Source organism: Tiliqua scincoides, chromosome 4 (assembly GCF_035046505.1).
Source record: "Tiliqua scincoides isolate rTilSci1 chromosome 4, rTilSci1.hap2, whole genome shotgun sequence".
In the NCBI taxonomy this organism is placed as follows: Eukaryota; Metazoa; Chordata; class Lepidosauria; order Squamata; family Scincidae; genus Tiliqua; species Tiliqua scincoides.
The window spans coordinates 23,888,677-23,914,688 of record NC_089824.1 but is presented as its reverse complement, the minus strand read 5'-3'; the positions used below and the strand labels follow the sequence as shown (position 1 = coordinate 23,914,688).

At 41.3% G+C, this 26,012-nt stretch overlaps 1 protein-coding gene across 28 annotated transcripts in view; it reads left to right on the top strand.

Moving 5' to 3' along the window:
• RIMS2 (regulating synaptic membrane exocytosis 2) overlaps positions 1-26,012 on the top strand; it is a 513,992-nt gene that overhangs the window by 136,766 nt on the left and 351,214 nt on the right. For 9 of the 28 annotated variants that reach the window (XM_066624837.1, XM_066624836.1, XM_066624842.1 and 6 more), the window contains exon 1: positions 14,403-14,524. The exons of the other annotated variants lie outside the window; for them this stretch is intronic. In XM_066624837.1, coding sequence (XP_066480934.1) covers positions 14,403-14,524 — 122 coding nt within the window. Of the gene's footprint in view, positions 1-14,402; positions 14,525-26,012 lie in introns of those variants that run through there. 28 annotated transcript variants of the gene reach the window in all.

The following is a 26,012-nucleotide window of genomic DNA, read 5'->3' as shown; positions in this document are numbered from 1 at the left end:
GCCTTTAGAATCCACCCTCTCCTTCCTTGCTCCCTACCCTTCCCACCATCACTCCCCACCCTAGAACCCCTCCTAAACGCCCCCTCCCAACCCTGTTACCAACTTACCAGCACCAGTGGAACCTCCTGGAGCTGTGGGTGTGTGCTGCACACCAATGTGCAGCAGTGGCCTGGAAGTGCGTGATGGTGGTCAGCAGAAAGATCAATGGGAACAACAGGATCAGAACCATAATCTGGTGGGACTGGGGACTCAACCCAAATGCCTTGCAGAATGAAATTGTCTTAATTACGTAGATTAGCTGAAAAATATTGATTTTCCCATTCTCTCCACCCCAAGCAAAAATTTTGAGCTAAAACAGGCTAAAATCTTTGAAATTTCCATATCTATTGCTTGTAACAATTTTGTTTCAAGCCCTTCTAAATATTTGTAGCTATTGAGGTGTTGTAGAATTTTTATAAACATTCTGATTTCTCAGATGTCCATACCCAAGTTTTACAGACGAATGGGACTGTGTACTGTTGGTGAAAAGGGGTTTTGCAGAAAAGGGAATAGGTTATACAGTGACGTGACTATTTACCATTGGACTGCATGTGAATGTTGAATGTATTTGTGATAGTTGAGTGATGGTAGGTAGTTTGATTACAACACGGGTCTTGTATTTAAGAAGCCTGAATGGGTATATGTGTAAGAGAATGAAGTCACGTTTGAAACAGAGGTAGATATTAAATAGGCATACATGCATACAAAATGTATTTTCAAACCTCTGTGGGTCTTCACAAAATAGAACTGGGGGGGACAGTGGATGGGCGCCTTCATGCATGCAACTTGAGAAAAAACGCAGAAATGACTAGTTATACAGTAATAGGGATGCAATTACCATCTCATTCCCTGCTTCTCCAAGTCACCTCAGGAGATATTTGGAGATAGTGTCCAGGATATCATTGGATAGTTTGTTTTCCTTTGTATGGAGGCTCTGTAGGAGGGTAGCAGTTATCTCTCTTCAAGGAGTACTTCTCTATCCCACAGGAGACCTGCATAGATAGTCCATCTCCATGAACCCTGACATGTCATAATGATAGGCATAATGATGCAGTCAATTCCCAATGTTATATCTCTCTGTCATACTCTTGCATTGTCATACCAGAATGTGATTGAGAAACAGAAGTTAGGGAATTGTCTTTAGGCAGGGACTTCAATAGGGCAATTTGTCTGGAGCACTAGAAGAGAGGGGAAGAGAACTGGTAGGAGGTGGGAATTGTTGCAGCAGCAGCAGGGGCCAGGTTTAATATTCCCCTTGGTGATTCCTTTGAGACATTCTTTTACCTTATCCCATATAGGTGTATGATTGTCATTTACTCTTATGTGGAAAAGTAAAGCACTACACTTATTATTTCTTTGATTTATTTGTATGTCATATTTCAGGCCAAAGCCTTCCAAAGTATACAATTAAAAATAACAAAGTATGCAAGGTTTTCTCTTCGGTTGGCTGGAGATGTTGAGGTGACTCCTGACTGCTCCCTCTTTTGTCACAGCAAGTCTTAAAGGCAGCAGGGGCTGGGAGGAAAAGATGGCAACAGTTCTCATCCTAGCCCAGGTGTTATGGTGGCTGTTGACTGAGGCAAACCTGATATAAACAGCCCCCAGGAAGACCATGGATACAACTTTTCAAAGGGGTGGTAAGGTGCTTACTGCCTGTCACAGCGGGTGACCTGATTTTTATCAACAGAGCCCTCACAGGGATGTGCAATGTATCTCTATGCAGAGCATGCAAAGGTGTAGTGCATGCCGCCCTTCAGTGTTGCTGTAATATAAAGATTGCACACATGCATGCACACCACCTAACATAATAGTGGGTATTTTGTTAGTCTCTGTAGTAGAAAGAAAATTACGTGTTTGGAAATTTAAATTGTTGTACTTTATCCAAGCATGATGTGAGGTACTTTATAAAGAATTCTATCAACACAGCTTTTCAGTGTAAAGAGTGTCACCATTATTTTTCATAAACAATGAAAATCCCACATTGTCAGAACAAAAGTTTTCAGGAATGCATTTTTAATGTGCCATAATGATTGTTATGCTGAGTCTGTGATGAGTTGGCACAAAGCTTAGTTCTGGAACTCAGGAAGAGTGAAGTGAAAGATTGTTTGGTGCATTAGCATCTCAACTAGAGGAAACAACAACTTTTATACCAGCAGAGCATAATCTACTTTTAAGAAAACACTTGAGGAGAGATGATAAAGAGATGTTTAGCTAAGTGGGAAATAGATCTCCGGATAATTACCATGCATGAAATGTTGAAAGAAATTGAGGCAAATGGCTTTGGAATTTCACCATGAGATGTTCACTATAAATTGATCTACTAGTAATTCCTGAAGTCCTTAAGAATAAAATAGAGCATAAAGTGTCAGGAAGTCTGTTATGAAATTAGGAGTTTCCTTTATTTGTGGAATACCTTCCCATTTAAAAAGAAAAATTTGAAGGATGCAGTTAAGATAACTGAACACACTTTATTTGCAGACCTTCAAAAATATTTAATTGTGCCCTTCAGCACTTTAAAAGAGTATGTCCAAATGTTTTTGAAGAATTGACTAGAAAACTTTTAACAGCATTTAAGGCAATGGTTATTTCTTCCTATTGATAGACTTCTAGCTCTCTTTTTTGGCTTTTTGAAATGTTACTTGCCCCATCCATCCTGTAATTCTACCTTAGTGAGACTGGAAAATGGGCCTTGGTCTTGCAATAACAAGCATGATTGGAGATCTAGCAGGGAGATCCCATATTCAAATAAACACAGGATTTCTCCAATAACTTTTTATCTTCTACCCATAGCCAAGGAAGTGGGGTGGAGTTGGGTGGAAGAATTCATGAACCTGAGGCCAGATCTTGATCTCCCCCCAGATAAAATCTCTAAGAGCCAAATAAGGTCTGAACCATTGTTCCAACTTAAAAATCAGAGGACCCAATCCTCTCCAACTTTATATCACCAGTGCAGCTGCAGTGTAGCCCAGTGGTAAGGGAACAAATGTTCCCATACATTGAGGAGGCCTCTGTGACTGCCTCCCCACCACAGGATGCAGTGCATGCCCCATTGGCACAGCTGCACTGGCACTGGAAAATTGGATAGGATTTGGCTCTGTGGTAGGAAACAAATGATATAAGACCAAGAACTACTGTTTTCATATAAATAATATGATATTCTTTTTTAGACTAAAACAGTTAGATAGAATATAACTTGTAATGTCACATCTAACAATTTTGATAGAATTTCTACTAGCTTTGGCATGATATTTGAGGGGCGTGGAACAGTGTACTATATAATTAAGTGAAGCTCCCCATCTCTCATTAGTAAGAATAAACATTTGATCTTGAGTAAGCCTTTGGGAATTTTGAAATCTGCATGAATTGATTTTTGGGGAAATCCATAGCCAAGGCTAACCTCATTTATAATCAGAGATGGGCAAATCCAGCGCAGCTTGAGTTTAGTCGAGCCACAATTCTCCTCCCCCTTTAACTCATCTTGAAAATGAGTCCTAGTGGGTGAACTTCTCATGTCATCCAGACCATTTGGGGATGCTAAAAGACTTGTGTCCCAAGTCTTTTCTGTAAAATAGTCAGCTGCAGCTCTGCAGAAAAAAGCAAAGCTGCTGCTGCGTGCGTGTGTGTGTGTGTGTGTGTGTGTGTGTGTGTGTGTGTGTGTGTGTCGGAGTTCTCTTTAAACACTCCCCTGATGTCCCCGCCCATCCCATTAGTAAACAAAAACCATGCCTTTCTTCAAGTAAAAGAAGCAGTGTGGAATGCGTTGATCCGTTCCTTCCGTATGATCCCCAGCCATGAGAAAACCCACCCCCTTCACATCACATGCACTAGTTACTTCTGCAACCCAGTATCCTTAAACTCAAACAAAAAATAATTAACCATTCCCCTCCATTCCCAGCCCCTGTCTCTGCCTCCTGACTGAACATAATGTACCCTGCTGCTGGTTGCTGATGCTTGCGCAGATCTGAGTGCCCAGCTTCCAGTTCACCGCACAAGGTCTTTCAGGCGACAGAGAAGTGGTGCAACATCAGAGTACACAAGCAGCACCCCTAAGCTATGCCTTGGTAATTCAAGTCGTCCAAATCCATGGTGCTTTCTGAGTCAGTAGCCTCAGACTCGAGTGTTTGTCCAAACCTTTGACACATGTGACTTGAGCCCACACAAGTCAGCGAAAAACATGTGTTTTCGCAACTCTGACTCAAGTCACTTAACTCAAGTTCCCATCCTTGTTTATAATAGATTAAAAAACTAACCATTATGATTACCATTGCCATCCTGTCTTGCTGGATAGCAGGGAGGAAGGGTTCTTACACAGGACCAGAGGATAGGTTTTTTGAGTGACATTTAATGTTTCCATGATCTGGTAAGAATACTATGCAATTCTTAAAAAAAAAAGAAAAAAGAAGAAGAAGCAAAAAAAGGTCAGCTTGTTTGCATTATCCGAACAAGATATTTCAGATACTTTCCTCAATAACAGCTGTTCCTGTTTGGGGATAGTTCGCCCAGGGATGATGCAGAAGAAGATGGCGACTATCCTTGCCAGAATCTCAATCAATTCAATCATACTTCTTAAGATCTCTTAAGACCATTCATTGGATGGTCTTAAGAAGATTTGAAGAGCCCTGCTGGATCAGGCCAGTGGCCCATCTAGACCAGCTTCTTGAATCTCACAGTGGCTCTTCAGATGACTCAGGTAGTACACAGACAACAAGATACCCATATCCTGCATATGGAGGTAGGCTTACCTCTAAAACCTAGAGGTTGCATATATAGTCATCATGTAACCTAGGATGGATATTACCTCCATACCTATCCAATCCCTGTGTAAAGGCATCTAGGCTAGGTGCCATCACCACTTTCTGTGGCAAAGAGGTGCAGATTAATTACTCACTGGGTAAACAAATATTTTCTTTTCTAACTCCTCACCACTCAATTTTAGTGGATGTCCCCTGTTCTGGTGTTATGTGAGAGGGAAAAGAACTTCCCTCTAGCCACTCTATCCATCCCATGCATAATTTTATATGTATCAATCATGTCTCCCCTCAGGCGCCTTTTTTGAAGAGCCCCAAAAGCGATAGTCTTTCCTTGTAAGGAAGGTGCCCCAGCCCAGTAATCATTTTGATGGTTTTCTTCTGCACCTTTTCCAGTTCCACTTTATTCTTTAGGAAGGAAAAATGGGTTATATCAGAGCACAGTTCACAGTTAATAAACTGTCCTTGACAGTTTGCCTGCATGGCAGATGCCTCTCTGACAAGGCCATGGTGCCAACATTACTAAAGATTCCAAGTATGACTCAGATCATCATAGGTGGGTGACCCATCAAAGATCACACTTGTATGAATAAATGGTTGCAGCAGAGAAACAAAAGTGACATCTATAGTGAATTGACTCTTAAATAAGTTATTTTCAATTCTCTGTTATGGTCAGTGGTTGGAACAACACTGTGAGTTCCTGATTTGGGGGAATTACCAGTTTTGTCATTTGTCTCTGCAACTCAAATAGAATTGAGTTGCAGGACTGATTAACTGGACTGATTGATCACTGAGTTCTGCCTCATAAGCAGAACTGTTTAGAATGAGAATCTGTTAGAATCGGTTCTCATTCCCACCAGAAGTGATGACATGACTGGAAGTTACATCATCAGGCAGGAAAAATTTTAACATTCCTAGGCTACAATCCTACCCACACTTACCCAGGAGTAAGTTCCATTTACTATCACTGTTAAAAGAATATGCATAGTAGCTTGTTAAAAGTACAGGTCTGTAACATTTCCCCAAATACAGTCACATACCAGGGTAGCATCAAGTCTAATATATTAAAAATAAAATATTGAAATGAATGGGAAACCACCTGAAATTGGCTTGTGACCCACCTAGTGGGTCCCGACCCACAGTTTGAGAAACACTGTTGTCTGTGTTAAATGAGGAACCAATATAATCCTTAAATGAGAAACCAATGTAATCAAAAACATTGTCTCTAAACTTAGAGATGGGCAAAAGAAACATGATTTGTAGTAAACTCACAAAATCTTCACTTCTGAAATGTGGGGAACAAAACCATATCAAAATGTTGCCAAGCATTATCTGACCCAAAGCCTGATGGTCAGATAATGGTGGTCTTGATGGTGGTCTTGTACTGAGTCAATTGTTCTAGGCATACTTCCTGACTTCCTTTCCTCTCCTTTCTAGAGCAAATGTATTAATCTACCACAATAGTCAACTCCTGATACGAACAGAGAACAAATTAATGTTCTTCCTGGCTACTACATTTTGAGATGTTTTTCAGAATTGTGGAAGATTTCAGGCTGATGGTGGAGTGATTACTTTGAGCAGAATGTGATAATGGCAGACCGCTTGTTGTCACAAGTAGTGAACATGGCACCAGACAGATATATACTGGTGCCCAGAAGTAGCCAAATTAATTTCTTTATAAATGCTTTCTATTTTCATTGGTAGGAAGGGACCATCAGGAAATTCCATTATAAAACCACTGCACTTTTCCTCAAGCCATACTGGTCTAGGCATTTATGGTTTACCTGAATACATGGAAAAGGAGGAAAATGCTCTAATATTTTAGAAGCACATTTTGAGCACTTGTTTTGTGAAAGGTACATTAAAAATGCCAGATCTTTTATTAAACTTCTGCTTTTATCCTGGTTTTTAATCTATTTCCCACTCTTTGCATATAATTTAAAAATACATTATATTAAATCAAAAAATATAGTACATTAAATCCAAAATTTTTAACACATGGATTTAATATTTCTAGACAATTTTTCTCCCCCAGGGAAATCCCAAAGCAGCTAAGAATAGCAGAATATGAAAATGACAATCAGGGCCCAATCCTATCCAACTTTCCAGTGCTGATGCAGCCTCAGTGCAACTGTGAGATAAGGGAACAAATGTTGTTTTACCTTGAGGAGGCCCCTGTGACTGCCCCCTCCCCTCACTGCAGGATACAGCATATGCTGTATTGGCCTTCTCCTTGCTTCTTGGTTGTGCCCTGGCAGCCGCTGTCCTAGGCCAAGTCCAAATTGAGTCAGAAGGTAGCTCAGCTCCCATTGTATGTTCTGTAACCAGAATGGGAGTCTTCCTGCTGATCTCCCCATCCCCCACAATAGGTTCCAATGCAGATATTTCCCATTGTGCAATTAAACACATACACACAAGGTATGCATATAGGAAAACAGCAATAAACATTGTGATTACTTTAAACAACCTAAGGATTATAATTAGAAGCTCAGCATCCTGCCTGTGAAACAAAGAGGACGGTGGGCAACAGGGAAGGGCTGAGTATGTGTTGGGGATGTGGTGGTGGAGGGAGGAGAGGGGTGGAGACCCTTTTGGACTGCATGCCAGGCCCTTTTTGCAACCGACCAAAGATCGGCTTGTGACCCACAGATTGAGACCACTGCTATAGGGGATCGAATTCTTTCCTCCTTCTTGATGACTGCTTTTAATTTTGACATCATTTTAATGATGACTGATTTTAATTTTAGGATGATTGCCCCTGTTTCTTTTTAAGTTTGTTTCAATTTTCTCTTGTTTTTGTATAGCAAGCTGCTGTGCAGTTTTTAAGAGGAAAGGTGGGATTTATATTTTTAACTAAATCACCACAACATTATATAATAAAGGGAATAAACAATTCAGTAAGAAATTGATATAAAAATTATAGGTGTTAGAAATTAATTTTTTAAAAAATTATTTAATACAAATGCAAAATGTTGTGTTTTGTATTTTTATCAAAATACAACTTAGATTTTAATTTTTTTAAAATACTGATTACTGGAAAAATAATCTGTTTTAACCAGATGCAGTCCATAATCAGGAAAGAGTTAATAATTTGGTTCCAAATCTGGAAAACTGATGAGTGTATACTATTTTATAAATTGCTGGCCTGGTAGTGGGGTGAGGTCAGGAACTACCTGATGGTGCCTTGAGTGTAACACCTAAGCTTGTTGTCCCTGGGTCATTCTTGCTGGTGTTGTGTTGCGGTGGAGTGAGGAAAGCCCATTTGTGACGTTCTGGGTATGGCTGAGGTCAGATGTTGCCCCTGCTGCACCAGCAGAGTTGCACATATGCTTGCTTCTGACCTGAACAGGAAATTGTGCTTTCTGTAACATTCTGGGCCTGTTCTTGCTCATGTGGCATGGCAGTGTGGTGAGAAAGACCTTCGGGTTCAGATTGAGGCCGGAAGCTGCCCCTGTGGCTGCCTGCATGATCATGCCCCAGCAGGCATTGCACCACCCAAGCCAGTGAAAGGCATGTGGAAGAGGCAGAGGAATGGCTGGTTGACATGGATAATTAGTGATATTTTTTAAAAAGCTTTTGTTTTATTGAGTAAAATTGGTTTTACTTCATTTTATTTTGCAAATGTCAAAAACAAATGCCCCTATCAATAATATAGCAAGGCTATTAAATTTATAAAAGTTTCAGTATAATAAAAACAAATACAATTGAATAAACCTTGAAAAATAACAAACTCATTATAGAACAAGTGATATATTTTAAAGCCAAAAAATATTTGAAATTCCTTTACTAAGCATAACAGCAACAATTAATATCTAATGATAAGAGAGAATTTACACTGGACATACATCTTGCCCTCTCTATTGGTGTCATATTAAAGCCTTCTTATCTCCGCATCATTGCTTAAAAAACTCTTCCAGTAAACCATGTTGTGTGCCCTGAAATTCAACCAAGTATGTGTCTGTAATATAAACATGGATGTGATAGGGTAGGAATATCAGATTAAGTGGCACATTTTCAAACCAAGGACACTTTTGAGAGAAGAGTAGATAGTATGAATGCTCATCTTACCAAATCAATTTCTAATTAACTTTGGGTAAACACAGCTACTATTTTCTTGTATTGGTGTAGACTACTGACAGGATGTAATTTTAGAAAATGCAAAATGAAGCATATGTTATTGTGTGACTTTCAATTAATCTATTTTTCTTTCCCTTCTAGTAACATCTTTTTGGCAGGGTTGGCCAGCTATTGTAGATCTGAAAGTTAGGCATAAAAATGTCTGTATGACTAAGTACAAATTACTTCTGCTGCTTACTTCCCCAAACAGTATCCTACCCTTTATGCTCTTCATTGCACATTCGAACAGTAACCCCCTCCAGACACTCTTAGACTATCTCTCTGTAAAATTCCCAGTGTTTGAGTGACTTGAGAGCATATATACTTCACATTTTTACCACTCCTACAATTTGAAAATGAAATATTTTAAAGATTGCAATTCAACTTTTTTACCATTTGTAGTATGGACATTTGTTATACTAAAGCAGTTTTTAAAAAAAAGTTTTTAAAGCATTTTTGTAAATATATTTAATCTGTACAAATCTATCAAGAAAAAAATGCTACCATGTTTGTTCAGGTGCCAAATACAAAACTAGTGCTCTTATTAGCTTCTCTATGATAACAGTAGACAGACAAAACTGTAAAAAGTAAACACACACTTTCAGATTATTTCTGCTGCTCTGCTTAATTATCTAATAATAATAATAATAATAATAATTAATAATACAGGTATTTATATACCGCCTTTCTTGATCTTTATTCAAGACTTTATTTAAGGCGGTTTACATAGGCAGGCTATTTAAATCCCCGTAGGGATTTTTACAATTGAAAGAAGGTTCTATCTTTCAAGAACCACAACATTCAGATGTTTCTTTCTGATCTGGTTTCACATTCTGGCCTCCATCCTCCCACGCTCAGAGCAGATGGAATAACTTGGCTCAGCTTGTCAGCTGCTTCAGGGTCGCATGGTGCCGGTGGCCTCGAACTGGCGACCTTGTGGATGTTATCTTCAGGCAAATGGAGGCTCTACCCTCTAGACCAGACCTCCTGCCTAGGGGGCTTTCATAAGTGCTTTCACTTTCAACAGGAAGCAGTTGAACATTTTAATCTAACAGTACAAACCTGTGCTTGTCTACTCAAAAGTAAGTCCCATTAAATTAAGATTTATGGACAAACTCTTACCAGATCTGGCCTACATAGTGCAGGAATGCTGACTCAGCGTCCCTTGCATCCCATGGGCCAGCCAGCCAGGGTGTCTGGGGGTAATAAGAAAATAAAATGTTTGCTTATCTCCTCTGCCACTCCCTGGTTCCCTACGGGCTATTTTTCTGTCATAAATCTGAACCACCACAGAGGCATAAGACCCAGGAAACTTTGAATCCCACAGTTGCTACTGCCACTGCCACTGAGATCTACCCCATCTCACCCTTGAACTGCCCCTGGCTTGGTCTGATATCTGCCCCACTCCAGCCCTAAACCTGCCTCTCTGCCAGCTAGGGTCTGTTGATGCAGGATCAGTAGTCTGCTATTGGTGATATGTGGCCTTCTGGGTCTCTGCCAAATGTCAGAGTTGCTACACCAGTGGCCAAGGCAACATGCCAATAGGACTGGTCTCTTATACACTTCCTGGAAGTATGTTCTAACGAACTCACCTCTGCCATTTCATAGCATGCAACTGTGCCAATAGAGCATCCGCTGCATGCTAAGGTGGGGTGGGTACCCAGATGCCCAGCAGGAGGTAAGTAAAAAACTTTTTTACTTACTTCCCGGTAGACTGCCTGGTCGCCAATGAGCCTCCTTGGACCCATGCCAGCTCTTCTGCTGGCATAAGTCCAAGGAGATTAAGGGCGTGGGTCTTGGCTGCGAAAGGAGGATAGTATCTGTTGTCTGCCACTGCTGCTGGGATCCACACCTTCTCTCTCCGAAACTGCTGAGGTTCCCCTGAACCACCTATGGCCAGCCCCTGCTTTCTGCCTACCTGCCCCAGTTTGGCCTGGGGGAGCAGTTAGCAGGCTTGTAGAGCTTCCAGCTGTTTGTTCTGGCAGCTCTGTAGTGCCTGAAAGCAGTGCGCCTTTTGTGCTATTGTAAATTGATTTATGACAGTGGATCACAAGATGAGGGATAGGATTGGGCTGTCAGTAGAATAAGCATGTATTGGTTCTGTAACGCAATGAAATCATTTGCTGCATGCATTAGCAAAGCTGGAGGAGCAAAATGGTAAGTACTTCAGGTGCCACAATGTGCCATGTAAGCAGCCCCTCCAACTTGCCATTGGAGCCATTCTGGCCTGAATCTGGCCCATTCAGATTTGGCCCATTCATTCTGGCCCAAATCTGACCCTGTTTGGTTTAGCAAGTGCCTGCATGTTGCTGTTGCTGCCCAGAATGGCTCTGACGGTGAGTGGGAGGGGCCGCTTACATGGTACATTGTGGCACCTGCAGTACTTACCATTTTGCCCCCCCCCAGCTACGCTACAGTTTGCATGTGATGCCATGTGGATAGAATGCTAATAACATTGGCAGTAATATTGTACATTAAAATCACCTTCTTTCAATACCTTTATGAAGGAATACAGGAATATCTGAAACATGGTACTGATGCACTAAGAGAGCCACATTAAATTATACTTCAGGGATGCCCACTTTTTAGCCCAATCCTTAGCTGTGCTGGTATGTACATGGCCTGTGCTGCATCAAAAGCAGCTTAGGAGTTGGTTGGAGGTTACCTTGGGCTAAGGAGATACACACCTTGAGTCTCATTATTCGCAAGGGTTTCTTTCCCAGAACTCACTTGGATGGCAAAAACCATATTAAAGCAAATCTATTTTTAAAACAATGTCCCTTTGCTGGGTGATTTTAAAAACAGCCTTGCTGACCTTTGTGATGTAAGACACAGTCATTAGGCAAACAAGTCATCAATCAGTCTCTCTCCAGGCACTTAGAAAGGCTTCATTAGGAGCCAACAATCCCTCCCTTCACCCAGAGCAAAGTGATTATCCTTCTTTCATATGCTTAGGGGGAAGGGAGGGGTTGCTTGCTTTGGAGTGAAGCTGTTCTAAGTGCCTGGAGAGAGAATGCTTGATGATGGATTGTCAGCTGGCTGCCCTCTCTCACATTAACAAGGCTATTAAATAAAAGTTAAATGACTTTTTTCTCTTTAATTTAAAGGGCCCTTCTCATTGTGTGGAGATAGAAAAATCTGTGGATTTTTCCAGGGGTGAAAAATCCATGGATAATTAGGTTATAGCTGTAATCACTTGCATGAATGTCTCTCTACAACAATAAGAAAAGCAGTTTTTCAAACAGGTTTTAAAGGGATGCATTTTCCCCTTCTCCAGGGATCAGCACATTCCTTCTTATTTGCAGTGGCCATTTGTGTTGAATCAAATCCGTGTATAAAAAAATCTGTGTATAACAAGGTTGAGCCTGTATTTTCCCTTGCCCCAAGTAAAGCCCCAACCCACCCCTATTGGGCTTCTTGGATCTGTGCCAGCTATATAGCTGAGGCAAATCTGGGAAGCCCGTGTAGGGCTGTCTGAGTTGGAAAAGGGGGTTAGGATATGATGTGTGCCACTGCTGATGATCTCGCTTACCTCCTGGGTCTGATCTGCCACCCATTCAGGCTTCCCCCACTCAAAAATGCCCCCTCTCAGCCTCTGTCCCATCCTTCCACCACCCTTTCCCAGCCCCCGTGCAGCCTACCTGTGCCAGCTGGCTCAGCGTTGGATCTGGTGCTGCTGAGCTGGTACATGCCTCTGAGCCAGCCCAGCCGCCTCCTGAATAGGCACAAATGTGTCTTACGGCATGTTTGTGACACTCGAAGCCAGCTCAGGGATGGCTGTGATAGCTCAGGACTCTCTTAGGATTGTGCTGTTAATCTGGGAAATATTAACTTCTCAATGAGGCATGCTGTTAAAAAACAAAAATGATAACCTTGTACTTCTAAGTATGTACAGTATATGGATTAAAAATGCAAGTTGATAACTGAGAAATGTTAGTATTATGCAATGGAATTGTTATTTAACTCCCTTGTTTAAACTCCTGTTATTTAATTCCCTTCTTTTTCTTGACCCGTGTATGTTTCTTTCTTCTATTTTCTATCTTTCCATTCTTCTCTCTGAATGTTGTGGCTGTCATCCATTTGACTCCGTAGGTTGCTTATTTCCTTCTCCTTAGGGGCTGAAATCACTTTCAGTGCACAGGCTTTAATAACCCTTTTTTATTCTGGTTTATGTGGAAATTTTGCGAGTGATTGGTATAATATTAAATGCTGCGTATTGAAAATTGTTTACTCTTAAGCAAATTTTATTAATTGGTATTGTCTTTTTTGGTAATGATAGAATATATTGTACTTTTAAGCTGCAGTTTGGACAAACAGAATAGTGAATAACAGTAAAATGATCATTTGTATTCTTGGTTGGTTATATTTTATCTTTTTATCTGCTGTGAATACTAAACTGTAAAATCTTTAACTGTGTTTCATTAGATGTATAATCTTGCAGGCAAGCCACTGCCTTGGTGCACTCTGTATGTACTGGAATGATAGGTCTACCATCTTACGTTTTGCTAAGGGGATAGATAGGAACAGAGTATTTGACTGACTTGATTACTGCTAACGTTTGTGGTTAGAATGCAGTAGGTTTCCAAAGGGTGCTGCTGGTTTCTGCTTTGGAGCACACAGTAAATTTAAGTAAGAATTTGGTTTGGAAGATTTTGAAAATACATGTGATAAATCATTGCCTCAATGCAGCCAGCAAAATAGATGCCATAAGTAATAATGATAATCAAGTGTAGGCTGCGTTCTGTTCAGAGTGGAACACGGAGCATAAATTAAATTGGCTAAGGACAGAACTGTCTGTTATTGTATGTAGACATGATACAGCTTTTCAAAAAGTGAAGACAAAGGACCTATTGTTATAGTCTCCTTTCTACATGTTATCATTTGAGGAATATGGTTGCTATTTTTAGAGGGGTCTTTCTGCTTGTGCTGCTGCCTTCAAGTTCTAAAAGAGGAGGGGGGATAAAAAAGACCTATGTACACTGTCATTGGTGTTAGTCATTTTTACAGGGGAGGAAAGGAGGAGGAGAAGCTGCAGAAATCCTCCTCTTTCTCCTCCTCCTCTCAGGCAGTAGTAACTGTGAGGATGCCTTGTCCTCATTTTTATTACTTCTGAGATTTTATTGCTGGCAGCCAGATGTGCTGAAACTCCTGACGACAGCATCTATTCACTGCGTGTTTTAAGAGGCTTAGAGAAATATGAGTAGAGTACATGAAAGCAGCTCAGCTTCACACTTCATCTGGGAATGCCCAAAAAGCTAGCTGCTGTTGGAATTCTTGCTACAGTGAAGAGAAAGCTGTACTGTACGGGTGTTAAACCTCTTCGACTGAATTACAAGAATGACTGTTGAATTAACTATCAACCCCTGCTCATTTAAGCACAGTTTTTATCAAGATCAGGAGAAATATGGAACTTGATTGGCATGTCTGCATTTGATGGTGACTGCAAAACAGATGACTTTTTGCACAGGTGGTAAAGAGGAATAGAAGGAAAGAGAGAAAATGCAATTTGAGACATTGCGCCAGGTCTGCAATTCTGTGTTATCACATTTTCATGGTGTTTTCTCATCCCCTCCAAATATTTTACAAAATGATCTTTTTGGACAAACATTGGATAATGCTAGGTAAGTAGCATTTTTCCCTTTAGCATGTTCATGACATCTGTGTGTGAATGCTTTTCAATGAGTAATCACACATAATCAGATCTCGAAACATTAGCATGTCTGTAGCACTAATGATTTGTATGTTGGTCATCTGTTGCTTTACATAATATATTTAAATTAAACATGTTATGTAGGAATTAAATTATTGCATTATTGCAATAAAAACATATAAGAAGCACTGTGGGTACCGTTTGAAACACATTAACTAGCATGATCTGGAAGTAGCAGCAAGTATGGATCCCATACATTTATTAAATATTTATAGAATATTTCTGAAGCTAAATAATTGCTTTATGAATGTGACAGTGCACAAGGTTGTGACTACTTAACCATAAATAATTTGCTGTAGGATGCAAATTAGCTGTCCTAAATACAATTGATAAAATATGGAGAAGACATATCATTATGAAGGATGGGGGAAGGGGGGTTCTTTCTCTGCTTAGCACTTTTCAATACCTTATCAAGTAGTTACATTACAAATAATTAGCTGATGCTTTGCAGCAGGTCAGCCAGTTTTGAACACTGTTTCATTATAGATTGCTGCTGTTTTTTTAGGGATGTGATAGGGAGAGAGGTTTTGTTAATTACATTGAATGGTGCTTGTTAATTGTAACCAGTTTTCGTTTATTTCCAAAAAAAAATCCTGTGTTTTAAATTAATCTGTATCCTTTGTGGCATTTAATCAATAGGCGTACTCTGCATAAGCAGCATTTAGACCTTTGAAAAATGAAAAAGTATTTAAGGGGAGAAATGATATTTAGTTGAAAGGATATGTGATGGTAAACACAGTAGAAAGAAAACACTGGTAATACATTGTCAGAAGTATTCTAGAAAATGAAATAATAGAACAGAAAATGTAATCTCCAGCTTTGTGTTTGAGAAAATAGCCTACTTTTTACCTAAACATCACCAGGTATATTGCATATGCTTACTCATAAGGCCATTATGTGCTATTGATTATTGTGACTGAACACTAATTCGTCTACAAGTTTTCCATCACTTCTAAAATATTGTTGCTGAGTTTTTCAAAATGATGCAGCCATTTTTGATCTAAAATAGAGTGCTTAGTAGCATATCTCCATTTAAAGGATCATGACTTGTAATTAGGAAGGTTTTCTTCTGGCCTTAGGTTTTTTCCCCATCTCTTCAAAGTTTGACAAGATGGAACAACAATTTTTGAAATACATATGCAAAACACTGCATACCTTGAAGTCTCTGTTCCGAGGCCTGCAACCTAGCCTACTGTTTTGTACCAATCACAAATCGTTTCTGCTTTGCTTATGTCTGCTGTTGCAGTTTCCACGCACCAGACTGCATGCTTGTTTCCTGTGAAAGCACAAATGCATTTCTCTGTTTGTTTCTTTATGTATGAAAATCTTGCATTTCATTTAATTGACTTAAATGTAGCAGTTTGTATATTCCAATGGGAATGGTTAATGAAATAGGAACAGTAGCCTGAAACTTTGATTAATAATTTTAGGTTGAGGATTACTGTGTTTTACTAGTTTCAAAAGATCTTGAGTGGTTCTCCATGACAGTCTAGTTTTGGGATGAAGTTCTTGCTATGTTTTTAGTAGTGTGTTAGTGGTATTAGGAACCATGTCAGATGTAGCAGTTAGTTATACAGTACGATCAGGTGCAAACTGTTTAAGGCCTTCATTTGCAAGTAAGGTTTTTCTACCAGAGATATATATATATATAGTTTAAATTTACTTATTGTTAATTAGACCTCACTGCTGGTATTGCTCATTTAAATTGTTTTGCATTCATGTAATTCTTATAAACTCATACATCCTTTTAGTTACTCTTTTCTTGCTACTATAACAATACATTAACTTTCATTTTTTTAAATGCAAAGTATTTTGCATTTTTCTTACCAATGCAATCATTTGTTCAAAACTAATTAACTACTATGCTTAAAAGAATGAAGATAACTTTGGAGAGAAAGACATGCAAACCTTTTAAACAAATTCTAATTTACTTTCATCTTGTAGAACAGTATTATATTTTTTAAAAGATATTAATTGCCTTTTTTGAGTTAAGCAGGAAAGGTTCCTTGCCATTTTTTGTCTTATTTGTAGCTAAAATTGTGTCCTATAGAGAGAACATTGCTGAATGGTAACACTAACAAGAAAATAAAAAAATTGTGCAGCCAGCATATTTTCATTCCATAATGTTAGGCAGCGTTCCTATATACACTTACCTGGGAGTAACTCCTATTGAACTTGGTGAGACTTACTTCTGAGTATGCATAGGATTGTGCAGTTAACGTAGCAAAATATTCTGTATTTCTGTTTTGTGGTATCCTGAACATGTGTTAATGTCTTAAACCCATTGCACACTAACAGTATTTATCAAGGGCTTTTCGTTTTTGCTTCATAGTTAGGAAGCTTACTGAGTGTTCCTTCTTTTATTAGCTATATGGTTTGCTCGGACCTCCTGTTTATGTGTTAATCCTTTTTCTTCTACTTACTATACTGCAGTGCTGCTGCATATATTGCTATTCTGGTGTGCATGCATGTGGTGTTGTGGCATGCTATGCACTCTAAACATGTGTCACTTTCTTACATTCCTAACTCCATTTTGCTGAAGCAGCACAATTTAACTCCCAAGCTCAGAGCTGCTGCACGCAGTATATTATGCTAATATGTATTGGGATGCATATGTGCTGTGTTTTAGTCTTTGTAGTTTATTATAAAATGCCCTTGCTGGAAGAAATCTGGCTTTGTTTTTGCTGGTGCATTTAAGGGACCCACGTTTGTGTCTATTGTATTGCCATTGAAGAAAAAAACAAAACTTTAACCTACTCTGAAAATGAATGTAACACAGTTTTAATTAAGTGCCTGCATTTGACTCAATCTCCGTTTTCTAGGCAGATTCTCTACAATATTTTTGTTTTGTGAATTCTGGCCTATTTAGTGATTCAGCTTGTATTTAAAAATTAAATTACTCAAGACAACAAATTAAAGTGGTTCTTGTATTTACAAAAACCTCTCACTCAGAGATATATTTACTGGGCTTTCCAATTGTATCTTTCTTCAGAGCAGAATGTACTTATATTGGTCTGTCAGATGCTTTTGTAGCAGCATTCTTTTCTCTGCATTGGAATTGAGAAGTACTTTGTACGTATTCAGATTAACACATCATTGTGTAAATGAGTATCTTTTATGATTAAAATGGCTACAAATTGCACAGAATATTATAACTTTGAGGTAAAAAATGTAGTGCATTTATTGCTTAGAATACCTCTGTTTCTCATTTTAGTTTTTTTTAATTGCTGCTGCTAGCAGTGAGGAGACTGTTTTTTGTGCATCTTGGCCACAGAGGGGCATAAGACAACTAATGATTTCTGAGGATAGTCAAACAGTTTTTCTTCTTACAAGCACTGTGCATAACAGACACAGTAGAAAACTCTGTTTTGTTTTGTTATTTACCAATACTTTCTAGTCAAGGAGCAAGATGTCTTTTCTTTAAAAACAAGTATCACAGTGATAGCCTCTAACACTGTGCCCCAAGGGGCCAAGGGCATCCAGGATCTCTGGGGCAACAGGGACTGTAATTAACATGGATCCCCAGCTTATGTACCCAAACCCCACTTCCTTATGTTGTCTGCTTGGTAAGCCACCAGTCATGCCCATCTTTCCCTGCCTGTCTGCACCTTTTCCCCCCAAGGCTCTATCTGCAGGCAGAAGGAGGGGAATCCCCAGGTTATCAGGTAATTTACCCAAACTCTTCAATGGTTCCTTGGGATAGCTCAATTCCCTCTGATCAACCAATAAGCACAAACTCCAGCAATTTACTTAAAAAGTTTGTTAAAGCTTTTCAATGATAGTAAGAGGAAGTCCCTCCACCCCACATGCTGAGATTCTAAAGGAAAAGTTTCAAACAGTGAGTGAAATACATACATTTTAAAGGTAGCAGAAAGCAACAAACTGCATATTACTTGACTAAATTTGCAGAGTCCTGCCATGCAGTCAGTGCTCAAATGGACAGAGCATCTTGCTGTACTCCAGTAGCGAATCACCCCGATAGGCTCACTACTCCCACTTATATAACTAATATATAACTCTTTTTGGTCTAGTTCAATCAAATAGTCTTACTTCTGTCCAGTCATGATCTGTCCCTCCATTGTAGCCCTATGTAGCTTCTAATTCTCAGGTGTTGCTACAAATTGACAGCACTTAATCTCTGTCCTTGCAGCCCCAAACCTGCTCATTATATAATGGGCCTCCTGGCGGACTCCCTTTTGGTTCCCAGAGCAGTAACTCTCCACATTGGCATTTAAATTGTCATTTTTATTCCTCTGACTGGGCAGTCTTCTGACTTTTCCATCTACTTGAAAATTTCACACTTCCCTCCAATCTGAATCTTAGAGGAAGGACATTTCCATTTCAGAACAACCTGAATCTTACAGAAAGGGAATCTCACTTCCCCATCATCCCCATCATTCTTCTTCCCGCATTTCACTACTCACCTCTCTGAGAGGATGTAATAGGAAGAAGGAACCCACCTCTGTGACAGCCTCCATATACTACATACCTTTTTGGGTTGATGTCAGTAAAGTTAGTGTTTTGGTCCACTAGGATTGCAGCGCAATCCTAACTTGTACTGGAGCAGGCAGGCCAGCGGGCCTGCTCTGTATCCAGCATTAGTTTGGAACCAGAAGCGGCTCCACCTGAGACGAGGGGAAAACTTTCCCCTTACCCTTTGTTGCACTGTACTGGCCCCAATGAGTCTACTTGAATCTGCACCACCTGACAAAGGTGGCGCAGATTTGAGCAGAATGAAGCAGCTAGGGGCTGCTTTGCGACGCCCTGGAATGGTGTCAGGATCCGGCATAACCAGTGGTTCCTGCCCACCTCCCGCCCCTGGGAATGCCTATCCGCCCCAGGGAACGCCCGCCCCTCCCTCCCTGAAACGTCTCCTCCCTGCATCCACCCTGCTTCGTCCCTGCCCTCCCCACGCTCCCCCAGATCCCTGTGTTGGCTGAGCTTGGCCGATGCAAACTTACCCCACTGGGCCTGGATCCAGCACAGGTAGGCCAGCACAACCTCTTGCATTGGTCTCCCTGACTCCTGAGTTGGCGCAAACAAGTCTTATGGCCCATTTGTGACACCCCCGGATTGGTTCAAGTAACTTTTGCCAGCCTAACCTGGGAGTTAGGATTGTGCCTTAAATAAGATTGTTGTTTTCACATATAACAGCGTGATATCTAGGAACACTAGAACATAATTTTAAAGAAGTCTGTGATGCTAGTGGATAATGTGACATTGAAGAAATCGTGCTATATTTCTGTATAGGGGAACAATTTTTTAGTTGCACAGGTGCAACAATTTTTCTTGGTCTATATACATATAATCAAATCTGCCTTGAATGCTCTTTATTTAATTTGAGCAGTCGGTTTTACAAAACTAATCATTAGTAAACAAGAAAGCCTGTTGTCCTGAAATATGTCACCAAGCTATATCAACATTGCTTTCCTTCACTCTAAAGATTGAGCTGAAATGAGTCTCTTAAAACATTGTGGCTAGAATTGTTGTATTTTACTCACTTTTAATTATTTTTGTTGTAGTGTAATTATTCTCTAAATTGTATTAATGGTCCCTAATTTTCATTTGATAAAAAGAGCTGTGGGACTAGATTAACTATTTGGTTGTTCTCTTAAAGTAGTAACAAAAAAACCACCCAAAACTCACTGTTCCTTGAAATTTTGCAGTGGTTTTCATCATGTATCTGATTATGCCTCATCATACTTTGATCTGTAAAGTAATGCTATTAGTATAGCCTCCATTTCAGTAAGCTGTGTTTGTGCTATTTACCGTAGTGGTTGTTTATATTCTTCATGTTGTTTTCACTTAGAGTCATAATGAAAATACTGGAGATCCTGGAAATATAAGGGCTGCAAAAGGGTGCTGTATCACAGGTGCAAGACCTCTGTATCTGACACTTAACAGCCAGATCCAGATCTTGGTCTGAGTCAGCACAGGTCTCCTGTACTGGCTACTGGCTCACAAATGTGCTGAACATTTGCACCAATTCAGAAGTTGGTTGGTCTGGTGTGAAGGCCTGCACTGACTCGCTAGGGCCGAATCCAGCCCCTGTGCTGGCTGACTGTGGTACATTTGTGGCAAGCAGTGCAGGGGGTGGGAGAGGGTGGAGGGAGGGCATTCCAGGGGTTGGTAGGGGGCATTTTGAGCAGGGGGAGGTTGGAACAGGAGGCAGATTGGGCCGGGACGGGGGAGGATAGGTAACAGCAGTGCACACCGGGTTCTAACCCCCACTCTTGGGCTGGACAGCCTTATACCAGCTGCTTGGATTTGTGCCAGCTAAATTGCTGGTTCAGATCTGAGTAACCCCATAGGGCAGGAGGTTACTTGACATAAAGTAAGGAGAAATATGCCCCTTACCCCGAGGTGACCTCCAACCTGCATCTAACATGCGCGGTATCCAGCGCAGGCCAACTCAGCCTGATTGTACAAGCGCAGGTTAGGATTGTGTTCAAGTTAAATGCAGAGTTCTCTTGCACAGTGTACACACTGCTAAGGAAGTGATCAGTGCTGATAAGCATGAATGCCTGTTGGAGGGGCAAATGTCTGAATTGAAGATGTCATTCTTCGTAATAAACATAAATGTATGATTCTCTGGAAAGCTCGTACTTTTAAACAATTATGTCAGATAATTTTTTAAATGATAAAAGTTGAGTATTTAGCTTTTACGTATTCATCTTCTATGAATGACTTCCATATTTTTTGTTACAAGCAAAATTGTCTCCCAGATAGATTCCTATTTTATCACAGCAGACAGAGGCCAATTGAGGCAGCAGCAATGGTCTCAAAGAACAGAACTTCCTACTTTTCACTTTGCTGCAGCATGTCAAAACACACACACACGCACACACTCTCACGCGCACAAGGAGTGCAAAAGGATGAACATTCTAATCTTTCCGGCACTGCAAGTTTATGGCACTGCAAGTAGCCTCTGTGGACCTTAAGAATTCAGACTTGTTTTTAGTAAACTGCAATTGATCTTCCTTGCAGTTCTCCTTTGTATTCAGCTATTTTGGTTCTATATCAGCAATGAGCCATATTTGCGTATATTCATTACTGACTTTCCAGCCAATGTTTCCCTTCTGCCTTTGTTAACACCCTACTTCAGTGATTTTTGACCAGTGTGTGGCAGCACATTGGTATGTCACGGAAGTTTTGGGGAGGGTTATATATTAGTAAGGCCATTGGATGATGTGAGCCATGGCAGCAAGATTTGCCTTGTAAGTTGTCAAAAAACTGATGGTGAACCTTGACAATTTTAGTCTTGCCATGAAATGAAAAAGTTCGAAAATCTCTGCCTTACTTGATGGAATGCAGTGAGACAAACTGTCAGGATTATAGAGAGGCTCCTTTAGAAGCTGTGGTAATTAGCTATCACCTGGCACAAGAGTCGGGGCTCAGAGCCACAGAGTCAGGGGTTATTGAAATTGTAGGAGCAATCCCAAGCCAGGAAAAGAGTCAAGCAGGGTCAGAAATGGGAAGTCATGGATAATCTAGAGAGAGAGTCAATAACTGTGTTGGATAAAGGCCAAGCTAGATGAAACTGAGGCAGAAATAAGGCTTGGGATGCAGACAGGAATATGAAAGGACATCAGAATTCCAGGGAGATATGGAGACAAACTTAAAGAGCAGCTAGCCAGGAAGTGGCCTGATAAAGATAGTCTTTCAAGAAGTGGTATTCGTATCATTAACGCAAAGCTAGTTGCATTGACTTTCCAAGAAGAAGAAATATGGTCTACATCAGGATTATATTGGTTTCTCACTTAACACAGACTACAGTGTTTCTCAAACTGTGGGTTGGGACCCACTAGGTGGGTTGCGAGCCAATTTCATGTGGGTCCCCATTCATTTCAATATTTTATTTTTAATATATTAGATGAGACTACCATGGTATGTGACTGTATTTGGGGAAATGTTGTAGACCTGTACTTTTAACAAGCTACCATGTATATTCTTTTAACAATGATAGTAAATGGGACTTACTCCTGGGTAAGTGTGGGTAGGATTGCAGCCTATTATTGTTAAAAATTTTCCTACTTGATGCAACTTCTGGTCATGACATCATTTCCAGCGGGTCCTGACAGAGTCTCATTCTAAAAAGTGGGTCCTGGTGCTAAATGTGTGAGAACCACTCATGCTGCAGGTAGTACAGATGGCAAGGTTTTGCATTGCTTTGTCAGAGTTGTTGGAGACTTGGCTTCATCATTGCTGGTGCTAAGTTCTAAATTCTGAAATAACATGCATCTGTATAATTTATGGCACACTCAGTTCTGATGGTTATGACAAATGAAGGAGTTTTATTTTGTACACAATAAATTAATCTGTTGCTCTCTCAATCAGGGCGCAATCCTAGCTTGCCCTTGCATAGCTCGCCATAAAGCATACTTGCGCCTCCTTGGAAGTTGGTTGGGCCGGCACAGGGATGCGTGCCAGTCCACAGAGGCTGAATCCAGCTGACTCTGACGAGGGAGCCTTGTGTTGGCCAAGCTCAGCCGATGCAAGGGTATGGGGTGGGTGGGGAGGAGGTGGGAGGGAGGCGTTCTGGGGAGGGAGGTGGGGGAGGGCAGGGAAAAGGAGGTCCTGGGAGTGGGTGGGTGGGTGGGGAACAGGAGGCGGGGCTGGAACCCAGCATATATGCCAGATCCTAGCCCCGTTCCCTAGTAGTGCGGAGCAGCTGCAAGCCACTCCACTTTCCTCACTTTATGCCATCTCCAGACGTGGCTCAGGTCCGAGGAGACCCATTGGGGCTGCATTGGCTTACTGGGGGTAAGGGGAAGAGTTTCCCCTTACCTCTGGCTAAGCCGCTTTGGGGCCCTATCTTGCGCTGGCTACAGCGCAAGCCTCCTGGCCTGCCTGTTCCAGCACAAGATAGGATTGCACTGTCAGTCTCAAAGGGTGTCCTGTTGCCTAGGAACATAAGAACAGCCCCACTGGATCAGGCCATAGCTTCCTAGTCCAGCTTGCCTCACGGACCTTATAGAGTCCAGAACCTTATCTAGTCCAGCTTCCTGTATCTCACAGCAGCCCACCAAATGCCCCAGGGAGCACACCAGATAACAAGAGACCTCATCCTGGTGCCCTCCCTTGCATCTGGCATTCTGACATAGCCCATTTCTAAAATTAGGAGGTTGCAAATACACATCATAGCATGTAACCAGTAATGGATTTTTCCTCCAAAAACTTGTCCAATCCCCTTTTAAAGATGCCCAGGCCAGATGCCATCACCACATCCTGCGGCAAGGAGTTCCACAGACCAACCACATGCTGAGTAAAGAAATATTTTTTTGTCTGTTCTAACTCTCCCAACACTCAATTTTAGTGGATGTCCCCTGGTTCTGGTGTTATGTGAGAGTGTAAAGATCATCTCTCTATCCACTCTGTCCATCCCCTGCATAATTTTGTATGTCTCAATCATGTCCCCCCTCAGGTGCCTCTTTTCTAGGCTGAAGAAGCCCAAACGCCGCCGTAGCCTTTCCTCATAAGGAAGGTGCCCCAGCCCAATAATCATCTTAGTCACTCTCTTTTGCACCTTTTCCATTTCCACTATGTCCTTTTTGTGATGTGGCGACCAGAACTGGACACAATACTCCAGGTGTGGCCTTACCATCGATTTGTACAACGGCATTATAATATTAGCTGTTTTGTTCTCAGTACCTTTTCTAATGATCCCAAGCATAGAATTGGCCTTCTTCAGTGCCGCCGCACATTGGGTCGACACTTTCATCGACCTTTCTACCACCACCCCAAGATCTCTCTCCTAATCTGTCACAGACAGCTCAGAACCCATCAGCCTATATGTGAAGTTTTGATTTTTTGCCCCAATGTGCATGCCTTTACACTTACTTACATTGAAACGCATCTGCCATTTTGCTGCCCATTCTGCCAGTCTGGAGAGATCCTTCTGGAGCTACTCACAGTCACTTCTGGTCTTCACCACTCGGAAAAGTTTAGTGTCGTCTGCAAACTTAGCCACCTCACTGCCAACCCCTGTCACCAGGTCATTTATGTTGGCATCCTTCAGTCTCGGAAGACTATGGTATTGCGCTCTGAATGGTGATTCTGGAACAGAGTGTCCTCTCCAGTGCGCAAAGCCTGGGTAAAGTAGATATGGAAGATAGACTGTTATCCATGCAGTAAATCCCCCCACTCCACATCGCTGAAATGGTCCAATGGAAAGGCAGCAGCCAATATGGTTGGTTCCAGCGGCGTCGCAGGAGTTGCCAGAACGTGACTGTGTTTAGCCATGAACTGCCTCAGGGACTCCGGCTCCAGATTTTGCCTCAAGGTTGACTTCTGAAGCCTTTCCCATAACTGGATGTAGCCACAAGGCAGTGGAGGTTTGGGATCAGAATTTTCCTTCTCTCAGATGAGCTGCCTTCCCAGGCTAATGGGTCCCATCTACCCGGTGGCTGTTTAGTCGCCTCTTACGACATGTACAGCCAAACTGAGGGCCTATTCTTATCCCCCAGCCCCCAGGGGGTGGTCATTTATGAAGAGGTTGAAAAGCACCAGTCCCAGGACAGATCCTTGGGGCACACCGCTTTTCACCTCTCTCCATTGTGAAAATTGCCCATTGACACCCACTCTGTTTCCTGGTCTTCAACCAGTTCTCAATCCATGAGAGGACTTGCCCTCCAATTCCCTGACTGTGAAGTTTTTTCAGTAGCCTTTGGTGAGGGAACGTGTCGAACACCTTCTGAAAGTCCAGATATATAATGTCTACGGGTTCTCCCACATCCACATGCCTGTTGACCTTTTCAAAGAATTCTATAAGGCTCGTGAGGCAAGACTTACCCTTACAGAAGCCATGCTGATTCTCCCTCAGCAAGACCTGTTCATCTATGTGTTTTGAGATCCTATCTTTGATGAGGCATTCCACCATCTTACCCAGTATAGATGTTAGGCTGACCGACCTATAGTTTCCCGGGTCCCCCCCCTTTCCCTTTTTAAAGATCGATGTGAAATTTGCTATCCTCCAATCGTCTGGCACTGTGGCCGTTTTGAGGGACAGGTTGCATATCTTAGTCAAGAGATCAGCAACTTCATTCTTCAATTCCTTAATAACTCTTGGGTGGATGCCATCAGGGCCCGGTGACTTATTGATCTTTAATTTATCAATGAGGTCTGAAACATCTTCTCTTTTAACTTCTATGTGTCTTAATTCCTTTGTCTGGAGGGGCCGTTTGGGCAGCAGTATCTGCCCGAGGTCTTCTGCCGTGAAGACAGATGCAAAGAACTCATTTAATTTCTCTGCCATCTCTAAGTCTCCTTTTATCTCCCCTTTCCCTCCCTCACCATCCAGAGGGCCAACCGCTTCTCTGGCGGGTTTCCTGCTTCTAACATATTTGAAGAAGCTTTTATTATTCCCCTTAATGTTGCTGGCCATGCATTCCTCATAGTCT